Here is a 23882-nt window from a genome sequence, read left to right as displayed (position 1 = left end):
ATGGTATTTTTGTTTTCAGGATTTATTATTGAAGTTATATTATTATATACATAATATTGAAGTCCACTATTATGAAGAAAAATGGTGGAATGTTTTCCTCAAAAACCTTGATATCTTTTCGACTAAAGAAAGAAAGACATGAACATCTTATATGAGGCCAAGTAAATTATCAGGTAATTTTCATTCAATCCTTTCATATTTTTGAGGAAACCTGATACACTGCTATTCAGAAGTTTGGGATTTAAAAAAAAAACAATTGATACTTTTATTCAACAAAAACTTTAAATGGATCAAAATAGATAGTGAAGACCTTTATAATGTTACAACAGATTTAGACTTTAAATAAACGAGTTTCTTTTCAAAGTTATTTTTACCAAAGAATCCCAAAAAAGTGTAAATATATTCACAAAATCATCGACGACCTGCCGAGTAGCTGCCTGAAATACAATCCAATGTGCTGTAGCTACAGAAATACACTCGGTTTAATTATATGGTCTAAATCTGGAGTGTCTGAGCAGCTGCCGACTAGCTCGCCGTGATCGTATAGTGGTTAGTACTCTGCGTTGTGGCCGCAGCAACCCCGGTTCGAATCCGGGTCACGGCATAAGGCAAAGCTAACATTTTCGTTTGTTTGTGCTATGGATGATAAAACGCCTATTACCGCTTCATGATGTAATTCATACACAAACACCGGTATGTAGTTATATTTGCTTATAGAACTACCTGAGAATATTTCATTAATCAATTCATTAATCTTATACTATTTGCCGTTGTTGAATTTAGTACTTATTAAAAAAATACCGTTAAATATTACCGCTAAATAACTGGATCTGTCTGACTATAAATCATCATTATGTTTTTTCCCTTTCTGTTGCACATGGATCATGCATTCCCTGGTGAATTCAATGATGTAATGCCAAAGTAGCGTCATATCCTGTTGTTTAAAAACTGGTCCGATGTCATGTAGCAAACGTAATGTCCTGTTACTTATGTCATGATTTTTAGTCTAAATGGACGAAGCACTGATTCCCCGAGTCAATCATACCCGAGCTGTACATTCAAACTTAGTTTTAAGTCCCGAAAGCCTTTTTCAGTTTTCTACGGGGGCTTATATTTTGAAACGTGCCGGCAGGATATTAGTTGTTTTTCAGTTTCTTGCTAACGGAATTTTCATTCAACCTGCCGAAGCAGTAAGAGAGGGGCAAACGGGTACCCGCATCCATTGTTATTTACTTTCAGATTTCCTACTGGATGAAGACAACACATCTCTGAACGGGACCCCCCCAAAGCGGACTGCCCACCATGTCGGCTGAGGAGGAGAGGGGGGTAGTTCGTGTCAAAGTCAAGGTGAGAAATTGTGGGGACCGAGCGCCAGGTACAAACCCTAACCACACACACACACACACACACACACACACACACACACACACACACACACACAGAGCAACACAGCGGGATGGAAACACAATAACAGAGAGCGGTCCACGTAGTCCAGCCAGGCCAGGAGACAGTGTCTGGTTGCATGTCTGCGTCTGTCACGAAGCTTTTTTTAATCAGCCTTGGTCCATCATGTCCATCGCTTTACTTCAATGGCATCTTTGTTGTTTACAAATCGTGACCGCATTTTCATCCCTCGTTTACATGGCATACGTGCATTCTTTAAGGTTGTGTAATAATAATATAGTTTAATCCTTATGTGACACGTGCTTTTTGGATAGATATTTGTGTTTATATTGTTTTGGTTATGTTTTGTTGTTCGTGTCATATAAATGTTTGACACATAAACGTTAATCATATGCAGATTGATCGTTATCATTCTGTGTGATCGCAATGTTTCGGTTTGCAACGTTATATTTATTTGTGAAGCCACGTCGTAAAGAGAAAAACGTACACAAATATGTACTGCTGACCTGATTGTGAGTCATGTTTGCTCTCAAGTGTCACATGATCAACCTGCCATGAATTCCCTCGCTTGTTTTTCAGTCATTTCTCAGGTGCTCAGTTTTCTTTAATGAATACGAAAAGCAGTGTATCCGCTTTTTGAAAGCCATAGGTACTGTTTCCGATGCAGGCTTAAGAGAAACCCCATGAATGATTAAATGGCACTTAAAATGTTGGCCCGTTTTAAAAGAGAGCGGTATTGCACGTCTGTTTCTTTAAGAAGGCTCTCTGGACAAGAATGTGGGTCACTGAATTTCAGTTTAATCACAGTGAACGTTTGATCAATCAAATACACTGCCATGACACTGATTCCTGAGACATGGGATAAAAACTGTTTAATGATAAGCTGTTTAATATGAAAAGCAAAACATGGTTATGTCAGCACTTTCAAGATTTTCTGACTGTGGTGATGGTTGAATATATGGAGCTACAACTGTGTTTGATATCTCAAATCATTATTTAAAGGGGCTATATGTAACTTTCTGACACTGACACCTGTGGCCAAAAAACGGAACTGCTCTTCCTTTCTGCTCGCTCTCGCAGCGCGCGCTCGTACGTACACACTTCACAAGTCATCCGCTGCAAAGAATTCAACATTATGTTTACAGAGGTAAGAACAGTCAAATACATATTGTTTGAGAAACTAAGTTTGTTTGCAATATGACTAGCGGTGGTGGCAGAGTGATCTTTTTTTTTTTTTTTGTGGCAGAGTGATCTGAAACGTTTAACATTGTTAAGTTTATTTTGGGGAAAAAGTTACATATAGCCCCTTTAAAGGAAGTGAATACTAGATTTCTCATGATTTATGCCACATAACTTCAGTTTCTCAGTGTTGATCACTACCCAGGCGAAAAAAAAGGTGTACTTCCATAATGTGTTTACAGTGCTTTGTAATTATATACTGAAAGTTATTCTTTAGTACTTCTTAAAGGTGCAATGTGTAATATTAAAGATTATCTCTAGACAGAAATGCAATATAATATAGATGTTTCTACAGTAGCCCTGAACGGACAAACAGCTCTACAGATCGCGTTTCATCACTGTTGTTCAAGCGAAAAAACACTGACACAATGATGAACAAGTAACAGTAATATTCACAATAACATCGTTTTATTGAATTATCAAGTAATTCTAATTCCCTAATTTACGTTTTAAAAGAAACTTCATTATTATTTGCTGTCTAAAACGACGACAGCTTAATCGCGTGTCGGCTGCCGTAGCTTCTGTAAAGGGAGGGGTGAGCGGTGGACTAAACCGTTGGTTGCAATTCATAGCCTTACCGCTAGATGCCGCAAAAAAATCTACACACTGCACCTTTAAGACAATTGTAAGAACACCTAAGTGTACTCAAATGTGCTATAGACCTTTTTCCTGAGTAAACGATGAGCGCCGCCATTACGAATTCTAAAGTCAGATTGAATACTTTTCTGTTCCGGTTTCCATAGGAACCCATTCAAATAGCGTCCATCTGTTTTTAATGTAGCTAACGTCCGCTGCTTCGTGTCATCTACACACTCATTAAAACGAGGCACTGACAAATGACGGTCATTGCGACATTGCCAAGTGATGGCGCTATGGAGCCATGTGCTTTTTAAAAACATTTTAATAGGTTTAACATTGGTTTATTAGCTCGGAATATACCCTAATTTGACTAGAAACAATGCAGACAGGAAATGCAAAGCATTCTTTCAGTTAAGAGTCGGACTTACTTCCGTGTTCAGGAAAAACGTCTATAGATGGTTTGTTTAACTGTTTAAGTTACCTGAATGCACAGCCATACTAGCAATACTTGGATGTAAACAACAGCATGGTTTGAACGGTTAATGTACTACTGAATATGCTGGTCTGCTAATTTATGCTGTCTGAACCATGGGAAAATGTGTGTAAGCTGCTAAGTCATATAGAGGAGGACTTAGTTAGCAGGAAAGGGCACAATATTTTGACAAACTAAAGTTAATAGGTGGTATGTATGAGCAGTATTAATTAATATATTAGTTTAACATTTCACTAACCTGACCAGAAATTATAAGAACAAACACAAATGTTGTCAAGATTCTTGCCCTGACAATCCTGGTTCAGTTTGGCCAACCACAAACGCCTTTTGTTCCTCAGACTCTTCTCCTTGATTTGTTATAACTTTTGGCAGTCTATAGTACTCCAAATGTTTTTCCCGGTCCGACTGATTAGTACAGCCTAAAACATGACAATAATTCACCAATTTTAGCAGCAATAATCAGAAAAATTTGCGCATTTCATTTGGTTTAGTGGCATTGTTTACGATAAGTGTCGCCAATATGGCCATTTGACAACATGTTGTGAAAACACTATTTTGGGACACCATGAATATGAACTAAAATGTGCTTTTAACATACTCTCTTTGTATAAAAAGACACTTGAACCCAGTAGAGTATGAAAGATGGGTTCAAGTGTAATACAAGTGGTAACTAAAAATTTTTTTAATACAGAGATAGTATGTGAAAAGCACATTTTGGTTAATATTCATCCAAATAGTGTGTGAAAATAGAGCACTTGAAGTACATTATGGAATTGCACTTTTTTTCGACTTGGTAATGATATAGTGTTATTGTTAATTGTTAACTAAAACGATTCATTTTCAGTACCTAAGACAAAGCTAAAATAACACAGAATGTAAATTTAGGATAAAAACTTTACTGAAATATGTTTTAGTACTAAAATTACTAAAACTGAAATATAGACTACCTGTCAAAAGTTTTTGAAAAGAATTTGTCATGTTTTCTTTTTAAGTCTCTTCTGCTCACCAAGCCTGCATTTATTTGATCCAAAGTACATAAAAAAACAGTACAATTTTAAAATATTTTTAATATTTAAAATATCTGTTTTCTATTTAAATATATTTGAAAATGTAATTTATTCCTGTGATTTCAAAGCTGATTTTTTTTTTGCATCATTACTCCAGTCACATGATCCTTCAAAAATCATTGTAATATTCTGATTTGCTGCTCAAAAAACATGTATTATTATATTATATTATATTATATGTTGAAAACAGAATGGTAGACTTTGTTCAGGTTTCTTTGATGAATAGAAAGTTTAGAAGAACAGAAATAGTATATTCTTGATCATCACTTTTGATCAATTTCAAGCGTCCTTGCTAAATAAAAGTATTAATGGTGTATAATGTTACAAAAGCTAATATAATATAATAATCAGCATATTAGAATGATTTTTGAAGCACCATGTGACACTGAAGACTGGAGTAATGATGCTAAAAAAGGAGCTTTGATCTCAGGAATAAATTACATTTTTTTTTTAATAAATTCAAATAAAAAATAGTAAAATACTTCACAATATTACTGCTTTTGCTGTATTTTGGATCAAATAAATGCAGGCCTGGTGAGCAGAAGAGACTTCTTTAAAAAACATTATGATAGCTATGATAGTAAATAAGAAGTACTGAATAACATGTAAACCACATTTTGGCAAGGGAGAAAAAAGCTGGAGATGCATATGAATATTTCTGAACATCTTGATACAGTTTAAATTTATTCCTTGAATAAGTTTCATTTCTTGTTTTTTTTCAAGGGTCAGTATCAAATAAGTTTTGAATGATAAAATAGTTTAGGTTCAGTGTGTGAACCTTGACAGATGTCTGGTCTGCATGGGACAGATGACCTTGTAGTGCTGTGTTTTGCAGGTGTTTTAGGACATGTTAGTGAAGTTCAAAGTAATCTGTACAGCCAGAGTCAGTTTCCCATGGTCGGTTGTGACATCAACAGAGGCTCAACAGGCAGTAAATCCACCTGAATAAATAATGTGTCACTTGATTAGATGATTTGCATTTCAGAGGATAGAGTGATTAGCCTTTCAGGACCTTAGGATAATGAACAAAAGTAGAGTTATGTAAAATAGGCAGTGTTACCCGTTTTCTTAGTTTTTCTAAAAGCGTACCTATTTTTGCAGAAGTGTGAAGGGGTGTTACCAGTGGAGTTCCGCTCCTTTGCTGTTGATCCTCAAATAACCTCACTGGAGGTGTTGCAACACATCCTGATACGAGCGTTTGAGCTGAATGGGTGAGTGTCAAATTTCAAAATGTATTTGCTAATTCTACAGTGGTAACACAGTTTTTAGGATTGTTTAATAGCAATGATGGATAAATAACCTGCAGCAAACATAGATGTAGTCTTTTTTTTTTCTTTGGTTGCCTGTAGGAAACGCAACTTTGGGATAAGTTACCTGTCCCGTGACCGCGGAGGTGTGGAGGTCTATGTGTCTCTGCTGTCTGACTGGGATTTAGATGCAGCGTTTGTCAGTGCGGCAAAGCCTTTCCTCCAGCTCAAGATGGACATCAAACCATCAGAGGACAGTGAGTGAACTCCACATCTTTCTGTTTGGAGAGAATTAAAGGTTTAGTTTCACAAATCATAATTGAGCAATCAATAAATCCAAAACTGTCTAATTAGAAGTTATTTTTTGTAGTTTCTTTGCAGTTCAAATGATTTTGTAGAGTCTACATAGTGTCTTAAATTGGGTACAAGAATTATTTTATAAAAACGATCATGATCTTTAAAAATAAGTCTCGAATACTAATTTTCCCCTCATATTCCTCCTAAGGTCCTGTTTTGGAGGATTGGGACATAATCAGCCCTAAGGATGTGATTGGCTCAGACCAGTTGCAGGGAGAGAAGAGGTCGTTGGCTTCTGCTGCACTTCCTTTCACACAGTCGCTGCTGTCCCAGGTTACTCATGATGTTCTTCACCCTGTCAGCCAGTTGTTTTACCAGCCAGTGTCTGCTGCAGTCAGTCAGGTTCACAGTCTGCTGCCCTTAAACTGTAATTAATGGCAATTACCCCGAAACAGTTGAAGTCACTAAGATATTTCAGGAGTCCTTAAGGGCGAGAGCTCTTTTGCTCTTGTGAGAAGTAGTTTTGTGCTGACAAACTGATGTATTCATTTGATAGAGAAAATATTTTCTGCATCTCACCGATTATAATTAATCATGTTCTAGATACCTTATGTGATAGGAATGTTTCTTTCCACTTGTCTTCCACCTAATACCATAGATTTTGCTAGAAATCTATATAAATAGTAAACATTCTTGTGTCTACTTTGTATCTTTCTCCACATTCAGGTGGGCCGCACTCTGTCGCGTGTGCAGCAGGCCTTGAGTTGGTCCTATGGGGAGGAAGTGAAACCATTCAAGCCTCCCTTAACTGATGCTGAATTCCACAGCTACCTGAACAGCCAAGGTCAACTGACCCGACCAGAAGAACTAAGACTTCGTATATATCATGGTGGGGTTGAGCCATCCTTACGCAAGGTAACCAGAATGCCTTGCCATTTTTTCAAACTGAATACAAATTATTATAGTTAATGAAGTGTCTTTATTTGTTTCCCTGGACCACAAAACCAGTCATAAGGGTAAATTTAAAATTGAGATTTATACATCACCTGAAACCTGAATAAATAAGCTTTCCATTGATGTATGGTTTGTTAGGGTAAGACAATAATTGGGGTATGAGATGCAACTATAAATATTGAAAAAATCACCTTTAAAGTTGTCCAAATGAAGTTCTTAGCAATGCATATATGCATATTTTGATATATGTATGGTAGATTTACAAAATATCTTTATGGAACATGATCTTTACTTAAGATCTTAATGATTTTTGGCATTAAAGGAAAAATTGATCATTTTGACCCATACAATATATTGTTGGCTATTGCTACAAATATACCTGTGCTACTTACGACTGCCCAAACACTAAATTAAACGCTAATCAAACCCTTAAACGGATAGTTTACCCAAAAATGAAAATTCTGTCATTAATTACTCACCCTCATGTCGTTCCAAACCTGTAAGGCCTTTGTTCATCTTCGGAACACAAATTACAATATTTTTTTCATGAAATCCAAGAGCTTTCTGACTCTGCATAGACAGCAACGCAACTGACACATTCAAGGCCCAGAATGGTAGTAATGACATTGTTAAAATAGTCCATATGACATATTACAGTTTGAACCACTGATGTCACATGGACTATTTTAACAATGTCCTTACTACATTTATGACAGGTTGTTTGGCGATACCTCCTTAATGTGTACCCAGATGGTCTGACAGGACAAGAGAGAATGGACTACATGAAGAGGAAGACAAGAGAGTACGACCAGCTGAAGAGCGAATGGGCCGAACGGGTAAGTGCAGAGGACCTGGAGTTTATCAGGGGAAACGTTCTGAAAGATGTTCTTCGAACGGACCGAGCACATCCTTACTACGCAGGCTCCGAGGACAGCCCACATCTCACCGCCTTGACAGACCTCCTTACCACCTTTGCTATTACACATCCACAGGTAAACCCGCCGTAATCCCCTTTGACAACACTAGGATGTGTCTTTACCTGTGTGGGAAATAAACTGTTCTCGTTTGCTTTCGCAGGTGTCTTATTGCCAAGGCATGAGCGACATTGCCTCACCAATCCTCGCCGTCATGGACAACGAAGCTCACGCCTTTATCTGCTTCTGTGGCATCATGAAACGTCTCGAGGGCAACTTTCGGCCTGACGGACAACTCATGTCCATTAAGTTCCAGCATCTCAAGTTGCTTCTGCAGTATTCAGACCCCGAGTTTTACGCCTACCTAGTCTCAAAAGGTGCCGACGATCTGTTTTTCTGCTACCGCTGGCTGCTTTTGGAGCTGAAGCGTGAATTCGCTTTCGACGATGCCCTGAGAATGCTGGAGGTCACCTGGAGCTCCTTGCCACCTGATCCTCCTGAGACAGAGGTGGAGCTTCTGGGGCCAGCACTCGAGGCAGAACAGTCCAACGGCTCGCAGAATGTGGACATGGAGGAGATGGAAGAGACGCAGACAGAAAGGCAGAGGAGACGGCACATGCTAAGACCGTCCCGAGAGGAGGCAGATGGGGGACGGAACCTTATCGTAGAAGAGGAGAAAGAGTCTCGGAAGGAAGGTGAAGGAGAGTACAACAATGATGTCAGAGCTCCAGCTCCCTCATTTGAGAAACAGGCCAGTTTTGGGGAATTCAAGTACTATAGTGGCAGAAGCGAGGAGAGCTTTGAGATTAATGAAAATGATTGCTCCGATCCTACATTATCTCCAGTACAGTTTCAATCTGCACACTCCACCTTGCCGTTCTCGGTCCGCCAGTCCACAGAAGAAAGTGAGGACGACCCTGGAGAGCAGGAACCTCTTATCGGCAATCACACGCCGTCTTCTCCAGGACAAAGACACTCTCCCAATGGTCAGGCAGCTTCCCCAGCATCTGGTTTACCGAACTGGAAGAGTAGCTTCAATCATTCACTGGAAGCATCTAATTCTCCATCCAGCTGGAGAACAGCATCTCCTGATGCTCTATCAAAATGTACATCCTCTTCCTCTAGTGGGGACAAAGCCGTATCTCCTGAAAAACCACCTGCAGGGTTCCCGTCCTCACAAGCTGTAATAAACGAAACTGGAGCTCAGTCCCCATCAGTGGTCCCAGGGAAATCCTTACTGGCGTCTCCGTCGCAGGGTTACAATCGTTCGCTCCTCTCTTCACCCGTTTTATCATTCGGCAAGTCCCCGTCTTTGCCCAAAGCGTTCTCCAGCAATCTTCCCTCGCCATGCAGACCCACAGGGTCTGGTGTAACCTCTCCAAACACAAACAAACCGGAAGGAGGTGGAATTAAACCCTGCTCGCTTCCTCCTCCACAAGAGTTTGGGAAAGGGAATCCCTTCATGCTTTTCCTTTGCTTGTCTATCCTGCTGGAACACCGTGACCACATTGTCAAAAACAGCCTAGATTACAATGAGCTGGCGATGCATTTTGACCGCTTGGTCCGTCGGCACAACCTTGGGCGTATTCTACAGCGAGCTAAAGCCCTCTTTGCAGACTACCTGCAGAGTGAGGTATGGGACTCGGAGGAAGGGGATGAAGTCAGCTTGGACTCCCCAACCACAGCGGCAACATCTCCTCAGACGCCCACCACTAGACCTCCTTTCCTCAATGTACAGCCCTCTCAGGGTACCTTACCCAATTCAACCTATAATCTGGCCAATACCATTCCATCTCCAACAACTCCTGTTGCCCTCTCTCCATCCGATTCCTGATTCTGGTAGTAGTAGTATCTCCAGAAACCAGCTCCGGACCACAAACGGACCCATAAGCAAGTACCTTGTCGAGTCACAGCTTACCTTTGTGCTTTACACATGCTTAATGAGACTTGTATTGTTTTATGTTAACAACCAAAGCTTAGTGACTTTCTCATGTCTCTTTTGCCCTGTCCAACAAGTTAAGCCCCCCCCCCCCCTTTCATTGTACTGTATAGTTTTTTTTATTGCACTTTATTGATTGTCCTTTAAAAGGGAAGGCCAGTTTGTCTCTCATTTCACTTTGTAAATAACACTTTCGAAAGGCACACTATGGACATGTAAAATCCGTTACATTAACCGAACTTACCTAAAACAAAGCAACAAGATTATACTGTTATTTATCTCTCTGTGTGCAATCTTTATTTTGGCGGAAAGGGTGTCATCAGCATCCTCTGAGGTTATCAAGGCTCTGTTGATGTAGGGAGGAGTATGTTTACTCAAAGCTTTTGAGACGCTGTCTGAAATGTATTCATGAATTTGTTTGACATTGCCAGCAGCAAAGGTGTATTATTTGTGCTTTATGAGAACCTTAAGCCTTGACTTTTGTTTGTACTAAACATGTTACCCGAGATGAAGGTGCTGATGCGTTATCCGGTATCCCATCAATGTGAAATCTTCAGTTGTAAAACAGGTAACACTCAGCCCCAAATACTAGTAGAACTTCTCTCTAGTGTAGAACTGCTATTGACCGTTTTGGTAAAGCAGCACTCCTACTAAGATCAACATGGAGAATGGCTGGTAATATGGTTTCAGTCATCCTTGCCTTTGTTGGAGAAGTGCCTCGTTTCACTGAATTAGGCATTTTTGTCTCTTCTGTGTGTAAATATAATTTCATTGCTTTCATCCCTCTTCCATCAAAGGTTTGTCTGTTCATTCGTTGCCATAATGACTTAATCTTCATGTGGCAACAATCAAGCATCCCTGCTTTTTAAAAAAAATCAGAGAGTATTACAAAAAGTGTTTAATGCCTTTAGCAGAATGCGTTTCATTGGAGACCTTGTAGACTCATTCTTTATGTCTTAATACCAAGTGTTCTTTTCTCTTTTGTTCTAAGTGCTCAAATGATAAACCTGCACATGAACTAAAAATGACTTTCCTGGAAAGTGGAACAGTGATGAGTCCTGTTCATCAGCGTTGTGTATACATGTATGTTTGTTTCTCTGATTTTTGGTTTGGTTCTATATGATAGTATTTTACTCATATCCATGGAGAGACTTGCTAGATCGGATGCTTGCAATACTCCTATTTGTACAATAAATTCACTGAATATTAGTTGATCAATTATCTTTCTTTGCACATGAAAAGTGCAAATCCCTGCTGGAAATGTATCTTAATCTGTTGTTTTGGAACATGGTAGCCGGTTTCTACCTGGTCTGAGGTGGTAGAGCATCTTGGACCAGCAACAAAATGGCAACGGGCTGGTCAAGCTGGTCATTAGAGTATGATAGTTCTTGAATAGCCAGACCTTCAGACTAACGGCAGAGGGTCTGGGACACTTGGCCACTTTGAATAGCCAAGGCCCATCCAAGAGGAAATATGTTTGAAAGGTAAAGCAACCATTCACGTTTCGTTTCATGGAAATGTCCCCACAATAACAGATCATGTGTAAAACTCTTGAACGTATTGTGCCCCGACTTTTAAATATTTCACATACTTTTGAAAATCCAGCGATTAGTTGATCCTGATAAATGCTCATCATCATGGTTGTAAACACAATAGCTTTCTTTCACAAGGAGGTTTTTGCTAATTGAACTTTCGCAGCGAGTTTGATTGACAGGTAATCTAACAAATCATAACACAGATTCTGCCATTTTCTCCAACAAATAAACCAGACAGGAGAGTAGATTGATTTAAGTGGACTTAAACTTATCCCCCGGTTTTACAAACAAGGCTTAAGCCTAGTCCTAGACTAAAATGTAAGTCTGAGCTGTTTCAACTAAAAGAAACTTGCTCTGATTGATCTAAAAATATATCAGTGCCTTTGTTTTGTCTCAAGATGCACACCAGTAATGTTTTTTTTCTAAGCAGGTTTCTAAAAATTACATAAATGCCCTAATTGAACTATGGGCTAATCCTGGTTTAATCTAAGCCCCGTCTGTGAAACCGGGCCTAAGTGTATTGATGTCTTTCCGCGGTTGATTAAAATACATTCTAATGTTCATTCATTTTTTTAAGTGCTAGTAAAGTAAAGAAAGCAATCAGTTTACATGTCATTGATCTAATAAGGCAATACAGTAATCTGTCACGACACATTAAAGAGCCACAAAACTGTATTTATTGTTTGAATTTCTTAAAAAATGACAATTTTAAAGCTGAGACCCTGTTTCATACCAGAAATAACCTTATAGGTCTTGTCTGTCAGCGTGTTGTTAGTTTCTTGTTTTCTCCGCTATGTATTTTTCACTGTGTGAGAACATGATGTGTAGTGTTTGACAACCAAGAGAAAGCTTTTATTTTTTTTTTGGCCAATTGGCCCTTGGCAGGGCGTTTGATTGACAGGCGATATAACCAATCATAACAGAATCTGCCATTTTGTCTGACGAACAATCCAGACAGGAAGGTAGGTTTAAGTGGTGGACTTGAACTTGAAAAATGGTGTAAATTGACGTAGCTACTTCCGTAGTTGAAACAAGACATCTTCTGATGTTTATTCATGTTTAACAAACTAGTAAAGAGGACGAGATGATTGGTTCACGTGGCACTTGAACTGAGGCGCTACAGTGATCTGTGAAACGGTATTTATTGTTTGAATTTCTTAATAAATGACAAAAGCTGATGTTTTGTTTCATATCAGTAGTAAGTCTGCTGGCATGTTGTCAGCTTCCTCTTTGCTCCGCGATGTATTTATTTTTACTGCGCGAGAGCCTGCCGTGAGAGTGCTATGGCTTGTCGGACATAACAACAGTAACTAAAGGGGGCGGGTCTTTGTGAAGGGTTACTTTAGTTTTTCACTACAACAACAGAACACTCGCTAGGAAAGCCAGCTGACAACGTGGAGAGTCAGATTTCGTGTCACTCTGAAATCGTTCCCACAATAAAGAAGTGTGTGGTCTCGCGTTCTGGTCAGACCGAATCATGTAGTGTGCACGCTGAGAGGATTTCAAGGCTAAAAACAGTTTGAAGCCGTCTTTATGTATGTGCTCTTCGTTGAAGATTTGAAAATCATCTAGTGTGTTCCAGGCCTAAAGAAGGGGAAAATAAATTTGTTTCCGCCCGGTTTCGAACCGGGGACCTTTCGCGTGTGAGGCGAACGTGATAACCACTACACTACGGAAACATGCGTTCTCAACGTCAGGGCGGGGTTTATAATACGTATACGTATGACGTCAGAACTTGGAAATTAGCTTAAATAATGTGAAATATAAGTTACGGCATGTGTTTAGGTTATAGAAAGAAAACTTTAATCAACATCCGTCACCTTAAAGAAAACGATTTCACTTTTTCTGTTTCTTTTATAAAATTGTGAAATCTTGCAGTCTGTTATCTCTATTCATGTTACAAACTTTTATTGATTTTACTGCTCAAGACAGGTGCAAAATTGGTGCAAAAATGCCGAAACCCGGGATCGAACCAGGGACCTTTAGATCTTCAGTCTAACGCTCTCCCAACTGAGCTATTTCGGCGGTTGATGTGCTAGCCCTGCGAGCCATTTCCTGTATCTGTATGTTTTAGTTAAGCAGACATATATAGTTATGCGATTATTACAGCTTGTGATCATAATGATGGCTTTGCCAACCATTTTAATGAACATAACGTTTCCTCATTACAAGGGCTAACGTAGTCTGCCAAGAAAGAAATGCTAGTCGTTCACACGTTTCATGTCGTTTACACAGTAACGTAACGTCATATCGCTGTCTCATTTTGAAGTCTGCTGCGCCCTCCTGTGGTCGCATACATCTTCGAGGAGGTCTCAATTTCATACAAGTAAACATAATAAAATTGTTATTTCCCATGAGGCATATATTGTCATTTCTTTTTTTATTTTAGAATGTAATTCTTACTTTACTGAAATGAGGCAGCCTCAACTAAGTTTGCGGCCAGGAAATGCGACCACCGGAGGGCGCAGCAGTCTTTGAAATGAGACAACTTGTACAGTCCTACTACATAGAGTCACGTGGTGCTTCGGCTTTCTCGTCGGGCCAGTGGCGCAATGGATAACGCGTCTGACTACGGATCAGAAGATTCTAGGTTCGACTCCTGGCTGGCTCGCATCTTTTCTTCTTTCGAATAATCAGCAAACGCGTTTGTGTTAAGATAATGACTTGATTTATTTAGTCCCAGTTACAACATCATAAGGCATTGCTTTAATATTTTATTGTGGCAGCATAGCAGAGTTTACAAAGGTGTGCATTAATCAACAATCAATCTAATCCATATAGCTAAGGCTAATAAAGCAAGTATTTCTCTGTTAGTAGCATATTTCATAAGAGAACAGCTTGGCATGTTGAGGTCCTTGGTTACTGTGCATGGCAACTGGTCCATTTGTCTTCAACAGCTTCTCTGGAGTCTGTGCTCATTCAAACTGGAAAACAGTAAGAAAAAATTGTTAAAATGAAAATGTATTCACATTAATTTGCAAAAATAATGGTAATTAGCTCTGAACATAACATTACAACCTAATTCTTGCACACAGGAACATTTTTACATTGACTGCTCTCCTTTTCTGGTTCCACATCCTCACAGTTAAGATGTGGCTCCCCTGCAAAAATACTGAGGTCTTGGGAACTTTGGGAGATAAAGAAAACCAAAGAATGTGTAAACTGATTGTGAAACAATGCACAACCTACTATATGTAAAGGAATTGCACACCTATCTGATTTATAGTAGACAAAATTTATAATACAAAAGTTAGTATCATGGTATGTTTTGCTCCTACCGGTATTTAGAGACGTCAGGAACACACTTTCTTTCTCTTGTTCGTTCAGAGTTTTCCCCACAGTCAGGTTTGCAAAAACTCCACTCACTCCACTCTGACAAGACGCCAGCCACTGAACACAGTCAGAGAGTTATTTGTTACTTTATGCCTACAATACCTTACAACTGCCATGGTTTGAAAAATCCTAATTTTGTCCGAAAACTAAGACCAACCACATCTAATATCACCATTCACAATTAGGGCTGTCATTAACGATTATTTTGGTAACTGAATAATCTGTTGATTATTCTGACGATTAATTGAGTAATTGGGTTAATATAATATTTTTTGAGGTAATAAAATAGACTTAAGCAAACAATAGCCTTACATAATGAGGCAATAATAATTGGTTCAAATAAAGTATCAAAAACAAGTAATGATGTGGTTTTATTGAATAAAACTGTAAAATTATTTAAAATATTATACGATAGAACGAATGTACATTATGAATTATATGGAAAACCTGCTGAGGGTGCCAACAGACACTTTACAGCACAATAATCCTTGATTAATATTGACTAAACAACATTTCAAATTATTTCAAATGTCCACTTAATCTTTAATATTTGGTCTTTTTTTTTTACGACAGAAATGCTACAGTAAGCATATTGAGAACAATAATGATTATTCTCCTGAGTTTAAAATGTGTAAATATTAACTGTTCATGTGAAGCAGCATTTGCTGTGAACGGAGCCGCTCTGAGACACAGGTACATAACCTACAGTCATGGCCAAAAGTTTTGAGAATTACATAAATATTGGCAATTGGAAAAGTTGCTGCTTAAGTACTATACTCCAGAATGTTATGAAGAGTGATCAGATGAATTGCATAGTCCTCCTTTGCCATGAAAATTAACTGAATCCTGAAAAAAACTTTCCACTGCTTTTCATTGCTGTCATTAAAGGACCTGCTGAGATCATTTCAGTAATCGTCTTGTTAACTCAGGTGAGAATGTTGACGAGCACAAGGCTGGAGATCATTATGTCAGGCTGATTGGGTTATAATGGCAGACTCGACATGTTAAAAGGAGGGTGATGCTTGAAATCATTGTTCTTCCATTGTTAACCATGGTGACCTGCAAAGAAACGCGTGCAGCCATCATAGCGTTGCATAAAAATGGCTTCACAGGCAAGGATATTGTGGCTACTAAGATTGCACCTAAATCAACAATTTATAGGATCATCAAGAACTTCAAGGAAAGAGGTTCAATTCTTGTTAAGAAGGCTTCAGGGCATCCAAGAAAGTCCAGCAAGCGCCAGGATCGTCTCCTAAAGAGGATTCAGCTGCGGGATCGGAGTGCCACCAGTGCAGAGCTTGCTCATGAATGGCAGCAGGCAGGTGTGAGCACATCTGCACGCACAGTGAGGCCAAGACTTTTGGAAGATGGCCTGGTGTCAAGAAGGGCAGCAAAGAAGCCACTTCTCTCCAAAAAAAAAAAAAAACATTAGGGACAGATTGATCTTCTGCATAAAGTATGGCGCCTGGACTGCTGAGGACTGGGGCAAAGTCATATTCTCTGATGAAGCCTCTTTCCGATTGTTTGGGGCATCTGGAAAAAGGCTTGTCCGGAGAAGAAAAGATGAGCGCTACCATCAGTCCTGTGTCATGCCAACAATAAAGCATCCTGAGACCATTCATGTGTGGGGTTGCTTCTCATCCAAGGGAGTGGGCTCACTCACAATTTTGCCCAAAAACACAGCCATGAATAAAGAATGGTACCAAAACACCCTCCAACAGCAACTTCTTCCAACAAACCAACAACAGTTTGGTGAAGAACAATGCATTTTCCAGCACGATGGAGCACCGTGCCATAAGGCAAAAGTGATAACTAAGTGGCTTGGGGACCAAAACGTTGAAATTTTGGCCTGGAAACTCCCCAGATCTTAGTCCCATTGAGAACTTGTGGTTAATCCTCAAGAGGCGGGTGGACAAACAAAAACCCACTAATTCTGACAAACTCCAAGAAGTGATTATGAAAGAATGGGTTGCTATCGGTCAGGATTTGGCCCAGAAGTTGATTGAGAGCATGCCCAGTCGAATTGCAGAGGTCCTGAAAACGAAGGGCCAACACTGCAAATACTGACTCTTCGCATAAATGTCATGTAATTGTCGATAAAAGCCTTTGAAACGTATGAAGTGCTTGTCATTATATTTCAGTACATCACAGAAACAACTGAAACAAAGATCTAAAAGCAGTTTAGCAGCAAACTTTGTGAAAACTAATATTTGTGTCATTCTCAAAACTTTTGGCCACGACTGTACACGCATGTAAATATTAAAGCTTCTATTTAAATAGTAGCATATGTGAATTCAAAATAGTGTTAGCTTTGTTATGATTTTTAAATGGGTTTAATATATAGAGGGTTTGCAGATATGTCACGATTTGGTCAGTTACCCAGATGTGTAGCCATATTGACGAAGCTTGGATGTAAACAACGGCATGGATTGCACCGTAACTGAATACGCTGTTTTGCTAATTTATGCTGTCTAAACCAGTGGTTTTCAATTCTAATCCTGTGGACCCACTGCTCTGCACATTTTGTATGTATCCCTTATTTGACACACTCAGTGAAGTACATAGATATCTCTCTTAACAAGCTGATAATCTGAATCAGGTGTGTTAAATAAGGGAGACACACAAAATGTGCAGAGTGGGTCCCTAGGACCAGGATTGAAAACCACTTGTCTAAACCAGTGGTTTTCAATCCTGGTCCTGGTGACCCACTGCTCTGCACATTTTGTGTATCTCTCTTATTTAACACACCTGATACAGATCATCAGCTCATTAGGAGAGAGATCCATGTACTTAACTGAGTGTGTCAGATAAGGGATACATACAAAATATGCAGAGCAGTGGGTCCCCAGGACCAGGATTGAAAACCATTGGTCTAAACCATGGGAAAAACCGTGTGAAGGCTCCTAAATCATATAGCAATAGTAAGCAGGATTGGGTGCACTATTTTGACAAACTTAAGTTAATAGGTGGTAAAGATACCAGTTTTAATGAAGATATTAGGCTAATATTTCACCTACCTCACCGGAAATAATAAAAACAAACACAAATGTTGTCAAGATTCTTGCCCTGGTTCAGTTTGGCCAACCACAAATTGATTGTTATAACTGATTGATTTGAAATGATTTGTTATAACTTTTGGCAGTCTCTAGTACTCCAAATGTTTTTTCCGGTCCGACCGATTAGTACAGCCCAAAACATAACGATAATTGATAATTTTCAGCCACAATAGTCAGCAAAATATGTAAGTTTTGTTCTGTTCTGTGACATTGTTTATTTTCAGTGCCACCAATATGGCCGATTGATAATGCATTGTGAAAATACTGCCTTACAAAACGGTCTAATAATGCATTTAATAGAATTTCATAAGTGGAATTTACCACTTCTGGCATTTTGCCAGTTACTCAACAGTTTTTTTTAACAAATCCACTGAGAAATTTTAACCAAGCTATTTTATAGACTTCTCATTAAGACCCTAAGGAATTATATCAACTCGGGCACAGATGACCCCTTTAAGCACTCAATTTACAAAATTTTACACATTTTCATGGTAAACAATAAAAAAGCTTTGTATTTCTGTAGTTTATGCTGTGCCTAAATATATGCCTACTTCAATACTATATATTGTATGCGAAAAAACAGGAGGAGTATGTCCAAATTCAAAATATTCACAAAACATTATTCACCTAAATGAACTACTACTTCTCTTGAGCTTCTGAAGTGGGCATCCAATGGACCATGCCATGAAGCCACAGGAGATGATTTGTGAATGGCAGTAAAGGCTGGTTGGTCATGCGACTGCACAAAAATTGTGGATGTAGTATGTCCAAATTGTATTCATACTACCAGTATTCATACTTTACAGAGCATACTTTTCAGTTTTAAAACAAATGTATTTCCTACTAAAGGAATGCAATTTCGGACACGGCTATGATTTTTCTTTGCACTCACTGGGACAATCCTGAATGTCATAGCAGCTCCCATGTTGAAGAATCTCTCCATCACAGAGGGTTCCATTGTGTTGACCTTCAACACAGAACCTTTCTCTCCTTCGGTTTCCCTCCCTCACATTGCATCTGATTTTTCTAGTGGAAGGTGGTTTACATGGACCCCACTTAGCCCATTCGCCCCACACCCCATTTACTGACAGAAACAGACAGAGAGAAAGACGTTAAATGTTAAACAATAAAATATTTTGTGTTTGTTAAGATGCATTATTTATTGTGTCACTCTACTTACTTGGACAGTGGACAGGAACCGTGCAAACATCCATTTTTTGCTCTTCACCTCGACACTGTCTTCCACCATGTGTAGGTTTAGGAGAATCACACACTCGACTTTGAGTCTGCAGGCCCACTCCACACGTCACAGAGCAGGGTGTGGAACCTGACCAAGCGCCCCAGTTTCCATCAACTGTGGAGCAGAGATATAAAGCTCTGGTTTCTAAAAATCTCTTGTCTTTTTGGTTGTTTTCTAGAAGTAATCAAAGTATATTACCTGGGCAGAACGGCAGTTCGCTGCAAGGGCGGCTGTCTATGTTGGAGCCCTCGCAGTCATTGCCACGTGGTGCCATGGATGGAGCAGGGTTGGTGCATGTCCTTCTACGAACTTCTTTTTCAGGACTACGTCCTTCAAATAAACAAGTAACTGGACAGGGACCCCAACTTCCCCAACTGGACCACCCACCATGAGCTAGACATCGAACGAGAGCATGTTCTTAATTTTCAGCATTCTCAGTAAGTGAAAAAAACAGAGATATACTTACTTGGACAGATTGTTTCAGTGGAGCAAGGGGCAGTTTCTTCCTCTGCACCGCTACAGGAGCCCCCACACTGTGGCATGGGTTCGGAGCATGTTCTTCGCCTTTTTTTAATTCCATGGGCACATGTGACTGAACATTGCTGCCAGTTCCCCCACTCTGACCAGCCACCTTCCACTGGACAATACAAATATAGAAACATGAGAAAGGACATTTAAAAACCTTTATGTCAATCTGTAACAATTACTTAATGATCCTTTTACCTGGGCAGCAATCCTTTTTCACACATGGTTTAGTTTGAATCATTCCTAGCATTTCAGTGTCATTGCATTCATTTCCATAACAAAACCGTCGCCTTTGGGTGACTCCCTCTGTACAACTCACTGAGCACTCACCCCAGGGAGTCCATTCAGACCATGTCGCCACCCTGGAGGTCAACATTCAACAGGAGAAAATCATGAGTAGCTATGTTTACAGTTTAGTAGATAAACTTTAGCTGTGAGCACGATTTTATACATTGTATACAGAAAGTCCAATCACAATAGACTTGGCCAGCTGACCAATCAGAGCAGAGTAGGCTTATGGAAGGGAGGGGTTTAGCTCAGAACTGCTTCAAACGAATCGTTTCGAAATCATTGCAAAATGACTCTTATATTAACTATATTGAGAACATTACAATGTTTTCTGACCTTAGATGCATTTAAACCTCTTGTATGGGATTTCAACACAATATTATGACACTTAAAAATATATGACCTGCATTTTAACATGTTTATTGCAACTACTTTTAATCTTTTTCTCATCAAACAACCGGATTAACGAATAGCTCGAGAGACATTTATCATAACAGGTTTTTGGACATGAACATCAACGAAACTTACCCACAGAACCTACAAACGCCATTGTTTTCTTTGTAGCCATAGTTGGGGTTCATGCAACAGTCGTTTTTTCCAACCGAACCCAAAAGATCACCACATTTTCCAGTGGACAGGCTAAATGATGAAAAACACTCCACCATCTGTGAAACTTCAGAAAGACTCCAAATGAATAAAAGAATTAAATACTTATACACTTATTGCCTGGTATGTGTCATGGCACAGATGACTAGGATGCATTAATATTCCATTATAATTGACAAAAACAGTAAAGGTAACTTGAAAGTCGGTACAAAAAGTATTTGAGGTAAAAGGTCGGTGAGCTAGCCATATTTTTGCTTAATATTCATTTAGATATGACTGAATAATACATATTGTCACAAAATATTTCCAACCTGATTGCTGGACATAAATCCCAAGGAGCACAGTCCCCCATAACATCAGTTTCATGGCTGAATCAATGTGACAGAAATGCTTGATTCTGAAATAATTCTGAAATAAAATAATTGCAAGTAAAAATAGGCCAACTGTAAACGTCTGACTCAAACAGTAGGCTACACAAAAAAAACTGAAACTGCAAACAAATGTGGTTGTGGGGTTTTGATGTACAAATTAATTGATAATACAAATTAAAGGTCATATTTATTAAGTTCAAACATTATGAATTCAACATTTTAACCAATGTAAAATTTTGCCACTTACCTTACACACTTCCCGTTTATTGTGGCAGCCTAAGAGACTGTAGTAGCGAGTGGTTTGTTTCACCCTGCTTCAACAGTGACTTACAAAAATCTTTAGAGAGATAATGAAAACAGGAATTGTTAATTGTGAAAGAGGTTAACCAGCTTCCCTTATTGGAAAATGATTTTGCAGATTCGTCAGCATTACTTGCTGGTTTGCTATAAAACAGTTTCAGTTCCACCCCTTCAGCGCAGTTGTTGAGCACAGTCACGTACGGTCAAAGCGTATCTCTTTGCTAAATTCTTTCAATTAAGTGTCCTAACCCACCAATAAGCACTTAACATCATTTCAGATCAAAGCTGCATAATACATGAAACCAAGCGTGAATGCAAAATAAACTTACCCGATTTATGCAAGTTTTTTTCAGGGGTGGCTCAGGAAAAGGTGTGTTCAGGAAAGAAAAAAAACACGAGACCTCCACGGGACTAAATTTTTTTTCCATTTACATATGCAGCAAGGATAAACAACAAAGTCAAAACTAATCAAACTAGTCAAAGATCACGAGAAACTATTATTTTAAAAAAACACATTCAGTCGTGTCAAAACTTTTGACTGGTAGTATTATACTTGGGCCTGAAATACGTATATCTTCCACTCTCATTTATTCATTTATTATTTAATTTTTCAGTATTTTTCATTCTTTGCTATTTAAACTGTTCTCATGCCACACGTCCGTTTTCTCACGTAGTGACAGTGACTTTTGACTTCTTGTTTTTTTTACATAGCCTAGTTAAGCAATATCAGAAGAAGAAGAGTGCAAATTATAAACGTGATGTTGATTTTATACAGCCTAGAAACAAAAAGTTAATATTAAGTGACTTACATTTTAGACACAGTATTCTGTTTTTGCTCCATAACCCCCACGTAAATTCAAAGTATATCCACAACAGAAGCGTTAGGCATCTCCGAGCAACACAGGTGCTTGCTTTCTAAATAAATCCATGTTTTGAACATAAAATGATTCAATTACATTACTCATTTGTTAAATCACCAGTCACGTCAATTTGTTCTTCAATGAATCAGTCCTTTGAACCAATCGAATGATTCTATGACTTTTTTAAGAGAGTGACCTGTCGCCACCTACTGGCAGTTTAATTTCATAGTTAAATATAATTTATTTTCCCCCATAACGTTTTCATATTTCTTTTCAAAATGTTATATTTAAAAGAATATTGTTATTACATTATGCAGTTGTTATTGTTTTAAGTGCATTTATGTCACCCTTGATTTGCATTAAACAGTCTTTGTAAACAAATCTAATGCTTAAGATGTTTATTCAAAATATGCGTGACAACAGACCACAGTCAAAAAAGGAGAAAGACTACTACATGAAATGGCAGCTTAGTGGTTGTTCGAGCTGCATGTTGCAAAAACAATTTTTTATGCATTGTGCAATCACATTTAGTTTCAGAGCGGTTATGCACTAAAATATTTGTATAATTATGATCTTATGGAACCTGAAAGCACCACAAATTTCTGATGGTTTAGAACGCATGTGACTCTCAAACTACACATCCTCACACACTGCATGATATGGTGTGAAGAAATTTGAGCTAATTTGTTTATAGGAAGGTTCCTTTGGAAAAATGTTACCCTTTTTAAAATGTAATAAGTATTTATTTACTTTTATTAATCTAACTGATTACACTTGATTACATTTTGATTACTTTTCCACATTTCTAACAAATGTTTTCAGCTTTTAATCATTTATAAACATTTAAAGCACATTTAACCTTATAGTAGGACTCAATACTGATTACTGTCAGATTTCTCAAAATCACTTAAATTAAGATTATAATAATTTATTTTAAATCACAGCCACTACAAAATCAAACTTTAGCACCTCTTTAAACTTTGAGATTGTTTTGTGATAAAATGCAGATTTAAAATCATAAGATATAGTTTAATAGCTATGATACTGTTTTTGAAATCAAATCTATGCATAGCTTTGGAAAAAAAAAAAAAAAAGTTAATCTTAAAAAATAAAGCGTATACACAAGCCCAAACAAGAAATCTATTCTGTGTCCTTAACATTGTTGTCTTATTTTAGAGACGTCAAAGCAATTTGGGAAAGAAATTAATCAAATCTGTATGTGTGTGAAAATATTCAGAAGTAACCCCTTTTGTAATCGTTAACATTTATCGTAACCAGTGTTGGGGTTAACGCATTAAAAGTAACGCAATTTACTTAATAATATTACTTTTTCCAAGTAACTAGTAAAGTAATGCATTACTTTTTAATTGACAAGAAAATATCAGAGTTACTTTTTACAAATAAGTAATGCCAGTTACTTTTTCCTGCCATTTATTGATTAAAAGCTCTCCTGTCCCCATGTTGAGAGAAATCGGGAGTAAGTGTTACTTTAGTTCTCGAATAAATGTGAACATGCAAAAAAATAATCTCACATACAGTATTCCTCAAAAAGAATAAAAACTTTGAAATTCAATGCAAACCTGTAGTTATTCGAATGTTAAATAATACAAATATCCTTTATGTATTTAATCCCAT

The 23882-nt window shown here is 38.3% G+C and overlaps 2 protein-coding genes and 4 non-coding genes across 8 annotated transcripts; 3 read left to right on the top strand and 3 right to left on the bottom strand.

The window, feature by feature from the left end:
* The first annotated feature begins 532 nt into the window (after positions 1–532).
* Positions 533–604, top strand: trnah-gug (transfer RNA histidin (anticodon GUG)). Its single transcript has one exon. It is a non-coding gene; the product is annotated as a tRNA-His (tRNA).
* A 449-nt stretch (positions 605–1053) lies between these two features.
* Positions 1054–11342, top strand: tbc1d25 (TBC1 domain family, member 25). Its single transcript, XM_073818988.1, has 7 exons — positions 1054–1347; positions 5884–5993; positions 6132–6286; positions 6535–6659; positions 7053–7241; positions 7997–8272; positions 8358–11342. The coding sequence occupies exons 1-7, from the start codon at positions 1303–1305 to the stop codon at positions 10026–10028; spliced, it is 2571 nt and encodes an 856-aa protein (XP_073675089.1). The 5' UTR covers positions 1054–1302; the 3' UTR covers positions 10029–11342.
* A 1932-nt stretch (positions 11343–13274) lies between these two features.
* On the bottom strand, positions 13275–13347 carry trnav-cac (transfer RNA valine (anticodon CAC)). The gene has a single exon. It is a non-coding gene; the product is annotated as a tRNA-Val (tRNA).
* Positions 13348–13620: 273 nt separating this feature from the next.
* On the bottom strand, positions 13621–13693 carry trnaf-gaa (transfer RNA phenylalanine (anticodon GAA)). The gene has a single exon. It is a non-coding gene; the product is annotated as a tRNA-Phe (tRNA).
* A 513-nt stretch (positions 13694–14206) lies between these two features.
* On the top strand, positions 14207–14279 carry trnar-acg (transfer RNA arginine (anticodon ACG)). Its single transcript has one exon. It is a non-coding gene; the product is annotated as a tRNA-Arg (tRNA).
* Positions 14280–14362: 83 nt separating this feature from the next.
* On the bottom strand, positions 14363–21757 carry LOC141287400 (properdin-like). Of its 3 annotated transcripts, none has more exons than XM_073819549.1 (12): positions 21717–21757; positions 21335–21424; positions 21028–21124; positions 20639–20783; positions 20021–20184; positions 19764–19934; positions 19496–19690; positions 19238–19411; positions 18950–19141; positions 14947–15058; positions 14687–14795; positions 14363–14592 (listed from the first exon to the last, which is right to left on the bottom strand). In XM_073819549.1, exons 3-11 carry the CDS (start codon positions 21080–21082, stop codon positions 14687–14689), a joined length of 1317 nt encoding a protein of 438 aa, XP_073675650.1. In that variant the 5' UTR covers positions 21083–21124; positions 21335–21424; positions 21717–21757; the 3' UTR covers positions 14363–14592. The 3 variants fall into 3 exon arrangements, with proteins under 3 accessions (XP_073675650.1, XP_073675652.1, XP_073675651.1); XM_073819551.1 differs by having other exon boundaries at positions 14363–14582; XM_073819550.1 differs by lacking the exon at positions 21717–21757 and having other exon boundaries at positions 21335–21519.
* Positions 21758–23882: the final 2125 nt, after the last annotated feature.

This window comes from Garra rufa, chromosome 15, assembly GCF_049309525.1.
Source record: "Garra rufa chromosome 15, GarRuf1.0, whole genome shotgun sequence".
Taxonomy (NCBI): Eukaryota; Metazoa; Chordata; class Actinopteri; order Cypriniformes; family Cyprinidae; genus Garra; species Garra rufa.
Note: the sequence above shows the minus strand (reverse complement) of the source record. Positions and strands in the feature narration are given on the sequence as shown.